Source organism: Poecilia reticulata, chromosome 18 (assembly GCF_904066995.2).
Source record: "Poecilia reticulata chromosome 18, P_reticulata-male-v2, whole genome shotgun sequence".
Lineage (NCBI taxonomy): Eukaryota > Metazoa > Chordata > Actinopteri > Cyprinodontiformes > Poeciliidae > Poecilia > Poecilia reticulata.
This window is the reverse complement of record NC_088847.1, coordinates 2,985,814-2,999,720: the sequence shown is the minus strand read 5'-3', so window position 1 is coordinate 2,999,720 and position 13,907 is coordinate 2,985,814. Positions and strand designations below refer to the sequence as shown.

General features: G+C 39.3%; 1 protein-coding gene across 1 annotated transcript; it reads right to left on the bottom strand.

Annotated features, from left to right (window-relative positions):
- Positions 1-109: 109 nt before the first annotated feature.
- On the bottom strand, positions 110-10,467 carry snapc2 (small nuclear RNA activating complex, polypeptide 2). Its single transcript, XM_008434979.3, has 6 exons — positions 9,965-10,467; positions 7,773-7,946; positions 6,005-6,104; positions 4,221-4,742; positions 979-1,067; positions 110-496 (listed from the first exon to the last, which is right to left on the bottom strand). The coding sequence occupies exons 1-6, from the start codon at positions 10,178-10,180 to the stop codon at positions 227-229; spliced, it is 1,371 nt and encodes a 456-aa protein (XP_008433201.2). The 5' UTR covers positions 10,181-10,467; the 3' UTR covers positions 110-226.
- Between the last annotated feature and the right edge of the window lie 3,440 nt (positions 10,468-13,907).

The window sequence follows — 13,907 nt, the reverse complement described above, 5'->3', positions numbered from 1 at the left end:
TTCAATGTAGATGGTCATGACTGAGCTGCTATGGCGACAATGAAATAAGATGTCCAATAACCAGTCTGACAAAGATATCTTCAGACCAAAAACGCATAAAAAGCCAAGCTTCTCTTTGCATCAGTATTTAATGTGACATTAAATAAAAGAAACATCCTTAATTTTCCACACCTACTTAACCTTTGAGGGTTACACATGTGAAAGGACTAAAACAGTTAACAATGTTTTATTCAGAACTCTGTTTTCGCGTCAACAAGCTCAGTGGAACCAGGAAAGGATTAAGAGGTGGGAGGAAGTCCGACATGTCTGCGTCCTCAGACTGGCCAGAAGAGGCTCCTCTGCCGGCAGCACCAGCAGTTTCTGCCTCTTGGCTGCATCTCTGGCTGGGATGTCCAGCTGGCACTGGCCCCCTCTCAACACGGCGCGCAGTCCTCAGCTTTGACATCAGCTGCTTTGCAGGCATGGAGGAGTCAGGAGCAGAGAGACTCCGATGCATCTAAAACAAGGTCAGGAGGGAGAAGGCTCTCAGTTTAATGGAAACCAAGAAACATTGACACATGGCCAACATTTTGGTGGAATGACCGAAAAGCCCAGAAGTAGTCCCTAAAGTCAAAACCGTTCAAAGTAATAACAAATTGAAATATTGTGAATCAGTCCACTGTCCTCACACTGTCCTCAGGGTTCACACTTTAATTAGCATTACAGCTGTTTTCAAGCTTGCACTCAGGTCCATCTGCCTAGTTAAAGGGTGACCAGTCACTGTGCTGTTTGGTGACATGGTGTGTACCACACTGAACATGAACCACAGGAAGAGGAGAGAGTTGACCCAGGAGTTTAGAATGACAATGATAGACCAGCATGTCAGAGGTAAAGACTAGAGGACCATCTTCAAGAAGCTTAATGCTTCTGTGATTACAGAGGCACGTATTATTCACAGGCTGAAAGTTGAAAAGCTTTCCTAAAAACAGAAGAATCTACCTGGATCAGATGTTTCTGCAGGTTTTTGCAGTCCAGATAATGAAGCTCTTCTGGGAGAGACATCAGCAGGTCCAAGACTATCGCACTTTCTGGACGGCAGAAGACAAAAAGAAGAAAAGACTGATTTGATTACTGTGGTTATTAGGATTATGGTATCATTTTGAACAGTAAACTCTCTTGATAAAATGTTACAGTGACATATTTTCTCCTGACAAATTTTTCCAGGGTTGTTTTTCATGTTTTATCTACTGTGTGTGTGTGTGTGTGTGTGTGTGTGTGTGTGTGTGCGTGTGTGTGCGTGTGTGTGTGTGTGTGTGTGTGCGGTGGGTAGAGGTAGGACGGGGATGATGTCATCTGCTATCCCACCTACCTGCTCTTCAAAGAATCAAAAGTTAAACGCATTTAACTGGGGGGAATTAATAAAAAAAATTTTGAATTGAACTTCTGAAACATTTATTTGCCTAAAGATGTCATTACATGTGAATGTCAAAAGGTAAGAAGGTATATATGTAGAACTTCCTCCTTGTATGACAATATTATTAATTGCATTACTAAATATAAAATGGTACACTGCTTAATACACAATAGAAGCGTAATAAGAAACCATTATGAGGCCTGACAGGAAACAACATGTTGCCATGGTGATCCATGATCCAGAGTGACGCTCTGGTAGCTGTGGGAAGGCCTGAGAGATTCTGGGGCAGATAACAGTTTTATGGCGACAGCATCACAGTTCATCGTCACAAAAAGTGAACCTTGTGAAGACGACTGACCTGCTGATAAACCTCATGCATGGAGGATTAACTGATAACCATGTAACAAAGCCTTAGATTGCATCCATGCAGACCTAAAAAAAAAAGATACTTTAAACCCGATTGCTCTTTTTAGTGCTCTGTTTTATGATTCATAACATTCTTCTCATGGCAATGTTTTATATTTTGTTTATCCTGGTCGCCAAGAACAACACTGGAAAAAACTGCAGCCTGGATAACTGTAGGCTGATTGCACTAGCCATTATCTTATCATAGTTTATAGAGTGCATATATCACTTCCCTAAATAATCAGTTTAGCTTTAAACCAACGCAAGGCACTGACATGTGTATGCAAACACTTCTAACTTAAACTGGGAAACAGTATCTGTGCCTCACCCTTTGGTTTAGTCCCCAGTTTCATCCATATATATGCTAAATATATCTAATGAGCCAGTAGCAAACACTGCATGAAAGCTGAAACACTAAAACAATCTAATGTATGCAGATGGTGGTGATCTAGAGGCTCCTTTAAAATATGTACTGAATATGATGTGCAATATGATATCATTTTATTATTATGGGTGGCATTTTGAGGATAAATTGGCTACATTTTCCTGTTTAAACTGTACAACAATTTTCTTGAGGTTTATAAAAAGGAGAAATACCTAGATTCTGTTATTACTGATCAAATGAATGATGATTATGATGATATACAGATAATGTGGACACATAAGTTGAGCCCCAGCATTAGCTCTCATTTACTCAAAAAATAAAATAAAAACACTGGCTGAGGGTTTTTTAAATGTAAAATATTTACTTTTCATCTTTTATACTTCTACTTATTTCATATTTTTAATTATGGGTTTTATAATTTGTGTAACAGTAGACCCGAGTTTGTTAATAAAGTTTGAAGACAATACATTTGAGTAAATGTAAAATACAATTAAATAGTTATCAAGAAAAAAAAAACTACTCAAACAAATCTGGCCTTAATTAAAAAGGAGCTGCTCCTCTAACTGCCATCTGTGGTTTTAATAAATGCTGCAGCATCTCACTAGCCTTTGACTATGCCATTCCAAAAGATTCCCTTTTAACCAGGAAAACATATGTGATGATGTCAGTAAAGGAGGCGGTCCTGACAGGGATCTTGCCATCAGATCACATTTAGTGAATAATTACTTGTGATATAACCAGAGCTGCACTGACTGCAGTTTCCTGGTCGATCACTGATCTTTCAAATATTTACTGATCTTAAACATATAAGGGATAAAAAAGCTGAAACGGAACATTTGTCAAGGGGTAAATACTCTTTCAAACTGTTCAACCGAAAAAAGGAACAACCTCCGGTGTTTTCAATATTTCTCATTTTTCATAAATCTTCCTGTATTAATCTTATTAATAATATGTTCCACATACACAGATACGTTTGGTATCTAATTAAATCGATTTTCTCATTACATCCCCACTAGAGGATTAATACCACCTCAATCCACATCGATATTAAATGATTAATGATCCGGTTACATTGAGCCAAAATAAAAATACTGATTCACACTCATTTTTAATATGATGCAGTATGACTGAACTTTAAAGAATAGACTAAGTGGTGTCTTTGATTAAGTTCTTTTTGACTGTTTTGGTTGAGGGAAAAAAAGGATGAAAGTTTAAATTCTGCTTCAAAGTGCATAGAAATATGGACTTAAATTTGACTTTTTATGCAAATGTATTAAATCTCAGTGTCTTTTCTGTTTGTTTCTTAATGACTGAGAGGTCGTTCAGGGTTTGTTAAATTAACAGATTTAAAAAGTACAAAACTTGAGAAATGAGACTGGGTTAACAGGTGATCTTTTTTATTTACGGTATTTATTTTTTTCATTTTTATCCTTCAATGAAAATGCTCTTTTTAAATGTTAATGCCTGATGCCCTGTAATAACCTACAAATAAAATGGTCATGTCATATTTGGGATATTTTTGTACGTCGATATTAATGGAAATGATTGTATTAGATGGACATATGATGTCACATCGTATTGATTGCAGACTTGTGAATTAAAATCCTATCAAAAAACTGTTGTTTACCAAACAAACCCATAAAATATCAAACTGTGATAAAGCAGCTGATTTAAACCCCTAATCAGCACAACCATTTTAGAATTTGAGTGAAGTTAGTTGATTTTCATTAGCTTAAAATAGCTCAGCCAAGAACATGTGGGTCACCACTGTTTTGTACTATAAAAACAAAAAAACACCACAGAATATTAAACAGAACTCTTCATTTTCTCTTGGTTTTTCCTGAATGTCTGTACTTAGATGAATATTTCAAAAGCTAACTAAATGTGGCAGCTAGTACAAACTAATTAAACCTAGAAGTTTGTCAGAGTATTATAATACTAATGTCACTGATGTTTTCAGAGCAACACAAAGCTTCCCCTTCATTAGATGGTGTAAAGAGGACCTTAGCATATGCTACAGGTGCATCACTGACTCACCCATGGGCGTTAGATTATAATCCTCACTGGGGTTTTGGACAACAGTCAGGAACTTGTAGATCTTTTCAAAGTCCACAGCAAAGTTCACTCCAACTGTCTCTGGGCCGCCTACCGCCGCATGTTTACTTGACTGCCTAGATGTAGCAGGCAGCTCAGCGGCTGTGTTGGAGAGTGGGAGTGTGGAGTGGGGAGAGGAAAAACTGGAGACGGGCAAACACAACACAACAGCAGACTGAGCCGCTGCTGAGACAGAGGAGAGGCCAGAGGTAGACGGAGCGAGAGGCTTTAGAGAACGAGGGGATACGAATGCAGGAAGCGTTTCTGAGAGCAGCGGGGCGGATGGAGTTGGAGATCCGGTAAGCAAAGTGGAGGCAGCAGCAGTGGAAGGAACAGCTGGCTGTTTCTGACGTGGGAGGATCCTCCTGGTTGGAGTTCTAACAGCCTGAGATGGTGCTGGCAGTCTCCTGCTCCCTGACCCGGCTGGAGCCGGAGCGATGAGCAACATGGCAGAAGGCTGCTCACCTGGGCCGAGGCAGAGAGAGAGAGAGAGAGAGAGAGAGAGAGAGAGAGAGAGAGAGAGAGAGAGAGAGAGCAAGAGGGCGAGAGAGACCTCTTATTCAAAGCTAAAACTTTTTTTAACTGCAAAAAGTACATATTTCAAACTTTACCTAGGATGAACAAGCATCTGAACCAACAAATTACAGAAAGTGAAGGCAGAAAATATTAACAGTTCTTGACTTTTTCCACACTATGTTACAGCCTTATTCCAAATTGTATTGAAAGAATATATTTTCCTCAAAATTCCACACATAATTAACTGTTATTAACTAAAAAGACATTTTTCCACGTTACAAGTTAAATTATCTGCCAATAGAACTAGAACTTTTTCATCAATATTAAGGAATTATTATATCTTGTTGAAACATTACTTCTAACTTGTAATAAGATATTTGTGTTTTTGCAGTAAATGCAATTGAATATTCCGTTGTAAAAACAAATCTAGTGCAACCTCTGATGCAGTCGTTTGTGTTACATATTTTTATTAGTCATTTTGTGGAAATCAGTTTAACCTCTGACCAGTTATTTTTTTTTCTTTAACAGTAAAACACTTTGTTAATTATGATACATTTGCAAAAGCAGGAAAGGTTAAAATATCCAAGGGGGTGAATATTTTTATAGGCATTGTAGCTCTGCTAGTAATAAAATTGTTCCACATAAAACCAAAAGCACGTTAACAGCAGTTCAGCTGCATCAGCTGCCTTTTAACCCACAGAACACAGAAAGTGAAGCTTGGAAAACTGTTTATCCAGTTGCACAAATCTCGCTATTGGATAACTTTACTAGTAATAACATTTTATCAGATCTGTTTTTATTTTCAGCATTTGACCCTCTGGCAGGCAGCAGCAGTCAATTCAAGGTCTTCTCCTGGAATAGCTTAGACTTTATTGTTCATACAGTCATGATGGCCCAGAGCGTCAAACATTAAAACATAAAAATGGAGACTTTTACAGGTTTCATGACATCAGAGCACAATCAAAAGGTTTTTGACATCAAGAACATGATTTTTATTGTTCTGTGATGTTACAGTGGCTAATAAAATAAAAAGTAAAAAATTATTTGAACTCTTCACATCTTTTTTATGGTGAAACTTTAACGGCGTTAGTTATACATAGTCGATTCAGCAGTGAAGTAAACAAATAAAAAAAACTTTTAAAACGAGGTGTGATGACACTGCAGATCTTTTACAGGTTTGTTGTGGAGAGTGAATACATGAATCCACTTACCTACGCAAGGCACTGGTCTACAAACAGCAGCGGGTCTGGGGTCCTGCTTGGGGTCACAGTTCCTCAGAGTGCAGGGCTCTGTCGATGACACAACCAGCATCTGAAGGAAAAGGAAAAGAAAGGATGGTGGGATGTTTACTGGTTTAGTTTTGTGAGAGGTATTCTTAAAATCAGACAAGAATCAAAACCGTTTTTTTTTCCATAACAGGACAGTGAAGCTAGTGCATAAACTTTACCTTGAATTTAGCAAATAGAGTGGATGATGCTCCTGTAGATGTGTTACGTTAGATGCATTCCTTCTTTAACTTCCACTGTCAGTAAGGACATTTTGAACGTAGGGAGACCTACTTCGTCAAAGATGTTTTCTATAGCAGCCAAACTATTCCCACAGTGGACATTATTCTTTTAGATGAGGTAAAAAGTTTCCTTCAGCCATCATGCAACTTGCAGAGCTGGCAGCTACACGGGGGTGTTTGGGTGGTGGAGTCCTGATACTGTAGCTACACACAGCCGGATGTATTTACATTGACGAGAAAAAAGATGCTCATGCTGCAAGATGGGAAGTTTTTAGGGCTGTTGTAAGCGATTATTTTAGTAATCGAGTAATCTATAGATTTTTCTTACGATTAATCGAGTAATCGGATAAAAACAATTATGAAATAAAATATTGGTAAATCTTCCATAACACCAGTGTTACTGTCGGATATCAACATCAGTCTATTTTTTCCACATTTGAGCTTCCCTACCAGTTACTTTTTTGTAGACCGGGGGAGCAATACGGGATATTTACGGCTCCTCCGTTCAGAAACTCATCTACCAGCCATGTTCCGCCTCCCGTTTGTTCAGACCGGGATGATATAAGTTTATTGTGCGGTTCGTCCGTAAAGCTGCTCTTACCCTGTAAGCATCAACCCTCAGCCGCCCGCCGTGTTCAGTCTCTCCGCTCACCTGTATAAATCCTCCTCAGCTTCTTCCCGCCGTTCAACCAGCAGCTCCGGAGCAGAAAGGCTGCCGGACTCCCGGAATCGCGCCGGTCATTTTAAGGATGTTTATTGGTCCCACAAAAACGATGAAAACTCGGAATTATCACCAATCAGTAAAATCCCCGCGGGCCGAACTTGAAGATTGGACGTTATGCCGCTAACACGTAGCTTCCGTCAACAACTCAGAGGCGGAAGTCAGAGCTCCGCTCAACGCAAATAATGTTCCGGCTGAAACACGGTGCGCTAAATGATAAAACATAAATTAACGAAGCTTCGAGGCAGGAACATTTTCCTCGAGGAATTTTAATAATCGAGGTACTCGAATCACTCGAGGAATCGTTTCAGCCCTAGAAGTTTTAGTGGTTTTGAAACCGTGACTTTTTCAAATCGCAGTTTACCGGCTCATGCCTGTGTGGCCCGATACATGAACCTCAGTGAAGGCAGCTGCAGCATCACGAGTCTGTCCACGCACATAAACCGAAAGGCAGCATAGTCTCCCAGTGTCTGCCTGATCGTAGAAATGTCAGTTCTGATGAAGATAACATACTGCGAACGGGACATAACTTTAACAACTTTGCTTATATTAAAGCCCTTTAAGCAATAGATCCATTTGGGTCGGGATCAAACTCGGTGAAATCTGCCACACGTCTTGTGCATTTTTCAGGCGAATGCCGAGTCGTAAGCTCTTTGGTTCTTTTGTTAGCCTGTGGTGCTACGACCTCCAGAAGCACAAGTCACTTATATTTTGGTTGACCAATCACTTGATTGCTCTTGTTCTAGCATACCTGACAGAAAGCAGCAGATATGACTTTCTCAAGGGTTCCAGCAAGAGTGGAGGCCATGTGTGTCCACTCTTCAATAGGCCTGCTGAACTGCTTCTCCTCCCAGTTCTTCATACGCAGCTGGAACCGTGCAGATGATATGGTTTTGTTTTTCAGAGAGTCCACCATATCGCTGATCTGCGACGCAGGACAACACACATCACAGGATTAGTTTTTGTGCTGACATTTCACACTCATTTTATTTCAGTAGAGTAATCAGATGCATTATAATGGTCTATGAAAGACACAGGACTAGAACCTGTGACTGAGGTCTCTGTATGTGCCACTGCACCACCAATATTTGATTCCCCCCGATCAAATGGTAGAAATTTAGACACATGGGCCCACAAACAACAGCCGACTGGTTTGGCTCTGTTCACACTGGTGTTAGTGCTGGGATATATGGAGGACAGGGTAGTCGGGGGGCGTACTGGGAGCCACTCTTACTGACCGGGGTGCTGGGTTCTGGCGTGTGGCCAGCAGCAGCCACCGGGGGAAGAGGTCGGAGGGCCAAGTCTTTAAAAGTCATTTCAAACATCACTAATATAAAAATAAACATCCCAAATTCTTAACATCAGTATAACAAAAAAATACAGTCAATACTAACCAAATCATATTCACTTGTATGTTCAGCTTCTAGTATTTTAAAGAGCAGCTCTTTTTATTTTACAGGTGAGTGGAACAGAAACATAACTGTCCAAACTCAAAGAAAAAATATTCTAGTACCGCCACCTAGTGGCATGTTTGAAGGCATATCTAGTATGTTTCAATGAACGTTTGATGCATTCGGATGATTTTAGTTGGCCTCACATATCTGTGACCAACAGGCCATCTACTATAAACTCCCAGGTTTTATAATCTGAAAATCATGAAAGTAATTTTTTCTGTTTGTCAATTTTGAACAAAACTACCATTATTAAACTCTTCATAGAGCCAAATAACTCTAAATATTTACTGTAAATAAAAATAGTTTCAGTAGATTTGACCCAAAGTTTCTTAATCAAATCTCTAAGTGTGATGTAGTGTACACATGTTCCGCTCTACTATTGTTCTGCATAATGTTCTACTATTGTTTTTAGGATTAAATTGAGGCCGACATCTGTTACCAGCACTGACCACTGACATTTAATTGAATAGCAAATAAAATCCATGAAGACCTTTAGATCTTTTTCTATACCATACAAACACAAAGCTTCGTACACCAGTGTTTCTCAAAGCTTTTCAGGCTGAGGATCACTAAACCCATGTAGCAAAAACTCACAGACCACCTAACTTGAAATTGCCCCACAATAACACAACATCTTAATATATACAACCTGAAATGAAAATGTTAGTCTCTTAATTCACTTATTGCCATGAACAATTATCCTGAGAGCATTTTGAGTCATTTACATAATTCAGTGTGGATTCTAAGCTTTCTAATGATGTCAATCAAATGGAAATATTATTAATGCACTTAGCGTTGTGCGCATTAATAACATTCAGGGCTTTTTGTAATTTAGAAGTACAATTAACCTAAATTGCTTTGGCAGAAACAAAAATCTTCTGCACCATTAAATATGAAAAAAAATATAGGAATATATACGCGCGCGCGCGCACACCCACACACACACACATACACACACACACACACACACACACTATTTTCCAGGTCAGCATGAGGTTTTTAGGTAAACGTGAGACTGGCTTTAATGTTCTTTTGAGTCAGAAACGGTTTTGGCCTTAGCAATATCAAATGGAGCCCATTCTGCCCAGCCAGTCTTCCTTATTAAAGTCCTTGTCACTAAAAATAAATCAGTTTTCAAAATAACTAGTTTAACCACAGTTAATACGTGATGCATCAACGGGTTAATGACTTTTCCCCCAAAGGGGCTGCGCGGTTTGAGGAACTTTTTTCCACCAATGTGTTAAATTTATCATTTAAAAACCTCTTTCTGTATTTCCTCAGGTTATCTTTACCCAACATTAAATTTTAGGATCTTTTGAAACATAAGTGAGACAAAAAAGGAAGAAGAAAAAAAGAAAAACCTCTTTTATAGAACTGTATTAGCCTCTGTCTCAGCTGCTACGGGTTGTTGCTGAACACACAACAGCTGAACTATCAAAAAGCTAAAGGCTTTAGCTGGGTTCTGTCGTTAGACTCGTCTCGGAGTTACCTCTGAAATGGACCGAGTAGGAATGTCTTTCTTCAGGACAGCATAGTCAATCTCTTGTAGGCCTCCTCCGGTGGTCTGGCTGAGAGCTTTCAGGGCTTTCAGGAGCTTCTTCAGCTCAGGCCGTCCCCACTTACAGTTTGTTTTCCTGCGGGACTTCGGCGTCTCTGACCAAAAGCTCAACTCTCGTTTAATTCGGTTCCGCGGAGGGGGCTTCATCCTCACCGGTTCGTCGCTGCTGTTACTCGTCAACTTCTTCTTCTTCTGTTGTTGCTGCTGCTTCTTCTTCTTGTGGTATTTATTAACGACTGGCAAGACACGTATAATGGTGCATTACCGCCACCAACTGGTAAGGAGTGGCTCAGGATTCTGTTATGAATAATACAAAACAAAGTTAATTCATTCATTCATTCATTAAATCCTTCCAAATAACCAATTTCCTGTTTTATTTTCCCCCTATTTTAAAGAGTGTGCAGATCAATCCAGTGTGTTTCCAAATCTAAGTCTTGACATTGTTATATCTTCTCTCCTCCTTCTCCCTTTAAATCTGTTTGAATTATTTGTCTTCTTTCATCCTCTTTCTGATGACTGTAACATAACATGCTGCATTATCATCTCCACAGCACTCATACTTTTAATTGTAGTGTTTTCCTAAAATGAAGCGTGTGTCCAAATCGTGGACATGATTGTCTCTTCTCTTTGAACTTCTTAATTCTCAAGTCTTTCCTTTGGATTTGTATAAAACCACAGTCCTTCCTTTCTTCCATTATTTTAACCCTTTCTTCTTTGTTTTCAATTTTAATCACATTTTTTATGCTTTATAAGAACTAAAAAAAAAATCTCCTAATTTGGGTCCAGTCCCAGGTTATCATGTTTCTTTAGTCGAAGTCATTCATTAGTGTCAGTATTATTTCCTGTTCTCCTGTACATGCTTAGATGTCAGCATAAACGTTTATGCAAATATAGTTAAATAATGTATTGGATATAGTTTATACATTATCTCTGTTTTGATGTTGCGGGTTCTTTATATTGCACATTTTTTCGTGTTGGAGCATAAAAATATAAGATATCCTGTAATTCATTGCCCGCCATTGGCCAACAGGGGTCAGTATTGTTCCGTAAATGACGGACTGACGGCTGCAGGGATAAGCGCTCCAGGAAACGCTGTTGTCAGGTCAGATTAAGCGACTCTAACCTTACACTGAGATGTTTTTTTGTTTTTTTCTTTGTACACTTCTCTCTTCTCTTGCACCCTTGTCCCTTAGTGGGGTCGGGAGGGTTTCTTTGTACACTTTTTGGTCTATTTTTTTTTTTACTCAGTAGGTAGGCTGGTCAAGTCAGTGAAATATTCTCTGTTGTAATGTTGGCTTAAATGTGCATATTGAGTTACGTATATTTCAATTTAAATGCGCGGAGAGAGTAACACCTTATTGTATTTACATCAATAAGTCCGCCTTCAGAGTACATAGAGGAGTGAATAATAACAGAGATATGTGCGTGATTTTGAGTAAAAGTGTATAATTTAAATATGTAAAAAATAATAACAATAAATTAAATGTGACTTTACACATCAGATGGTCATATTATTTTCACACATCAAATATATTTCTTATACCTTTTTGACGTCAGATGGTCACTATATTCTTAGGTTAAAACATAAGACTGCCATACATCAGATGGTTGTTCTATTATAACATCACCTAATCATGGTGTTCCTAGTATAAAACATAAGTTTATCATCTTTCTCTCTTCATATGACATCAGATTTCTCACCTTTTCTCATAACATGTTCATTCAGACCTGACAGTGTGAGAACAGACGTTCATCCTGTTTTCACCCCTTGACCTCAGATGTCCATGCTAATTTCCCCTCTGTCTCATGTGTTTTTTATAGTTTTTCTCACCATAATCACAGATGTTTATTCTAATTTGTCTTATGCCTCATTTCCACTGGGCGGTGTGGCACAGCTCGGTGCTATACGCTATTTTATGGTCCGGCATACAGGAGAGTTTCCTTTCAAACAGTGAATGTTACATGGTGCAATGACAAACTTGAACTTTACTCCAACCATACAGTACCATTGCTATATGGTACTGTATGACGATAAACATGGGCTTTATCATGTCCAGAGGGTTGCTTCACACCACATTCAGTCATTTACACATTCACACACACACACACACACACACACACATACACACACACACACATATGTTGATGGTAGAAAGCTACTGGCAGTAGCCCGGTGGCTGCCATGCACTGGCACCTCCACTTTTGTTTCACCCTTGTTGGTCATTCTGGTTTCATTATTTGTCATTTCTTATTTTTGTTAAATTTGGCCTGTTTAAGGTTTCCAATAATTTCATCCCCTTGTAGTGTTTATAGTTATGTTCATTTTTTATTTTTTACTACAGGTCTAGTCACTCTTCAGAGTCAGTTATTTTCTGTTCCAGGTTGTTTCCTGTTCTGCTGTGCCACTTTCTCTCTCCCTCCCCAGCCTGACTCCTGCTCTTTTGTCACACTCACAACTTCCCAGCATTTAAGCTCCTCCATCTCAGCCATACCTTGCTGGATCCTCATGTCTGCTCACGTCAGTCTCTTGTGACTTCCTTATATTTTCCTCATGTCTCCTGGTTGAATGTTCTTTTGCATTTATTTATTTGTGTTAGCCTGGTTCGTGTATTTTTGTAAGTGTTCAGCATTTTTTCGACTTTTTTTTCTCATTAAATCATTAAGTCAGCTGTTGCCTCTGCTTCTCTGCATTTGGGTCCAACACACCACCAACCAACATCACGACAACTTCACTGTTTTTGCATATATTTTCATCAGTCTTATTACTATTTCTTGTTGAATTTGGTCTTTAAAGTGAGCTGGTCATCATCCCATTTCTCAGCATTTTTGCTTTTGTCTCTTTGTTGTGGTTGAATTGGATTCCACTGCTCAGAATACAAATCCTCTCTGAGGTTTTGTGATCGCTTTAGATTTCTCTCTCTCTTAAGTTCCATTGTTAAATATTCTTGTTTGTAATCTGCTTCTTTATTTGATTAGTCGCTCTGTTGCCATTGTTTGCTGGATTTAAAGATATTGTAAACCTTGAAAGCCTTTAGGCCTGACCGCCTGCACGGCTGTTTGTCTCTGCCTCATTTTGATTTGGACTGGTCCATCCTGCCCCTCCCCCACTGACTGCTGTTGATGGGCGACATCCCAACCAGCTGTACAAATAGTAAAGGTGCTGCGTATTTTTGGCAGCTTTCAGCTGATATAAAAATGAACTTTTTTGTTTAACAATTGTCATCTGCAGGTTAACATTGATGTTTTAGGAACATGTCATCAATAATCCTAGTGGAGAGGTAGAAGTTCAGCTCATTTTATGTTGAGTCTCCCTCATGAGCCGAAGCTCAAACCAGTTCACAGAATGGAAAGGTAGCCACATAAACACATGTGATCAGTAGGACCACCATCGATGTTTGAACACCTTTAAGCATTTACTGACTTACATATTATAAGCAGCTCCATTTAATAGAGTAGAATGATTGTGTGTGTTTTTCGGTGTGTGTGTGTGTGTGTGTGTGTGTGTGTTCACTTTGATGCTCTGCAGTGGCTGTTGGTGGATGAGTCACCCTGTTTTCTCCACGTGACATCATGAATCACTGCACCTCTGTGTGGGCAGAGCTGCAACCATCACCACTGCATTCCTCCCTGCTCTCTTTCCTGAGCCTCTCCGTTCCTTCCCAGTTAATTCATTTTCTTCTGCTTGTTGTTTTATTTGTCTCGCTCTTCTGTTGGCTGCAGCCAGGATGCTGCTCAACCTCTGATTGGGTTGAAATAAAAAGCTTCAATTAGCATTTTGTAGAACCTTCTTGGATGTCAGACTGACTGATTGAAACACGCCTCAGAGATTCGGCCATCATCCAACCAGCATGTCAGAATCCTGAGTCCTCTGTGA

Coding starts and splice junctions, on each gene's coding strand:
- snapc2 (XM_008434979.3), bottom strand. CDS start 10,180: ATGAAGCCCCCTCCGCGGAACCGAATTAAACGAGAGTTGAGCTTTTGG. Junction 1,068..4,220: donor TTATAATCTAACGCCCATGG/GTGAGTCAGTGA, acceptor TCTGCCGTCCAG/AAAGTGCGATAGTCTTGGAC. Junction 497..978: donor TGCAGAAACATCTGATCCAG/GTAGATTCTTCT, acceptor ACCTTGTTTTAG/ATGCATCGGAGTCTCTCTGC.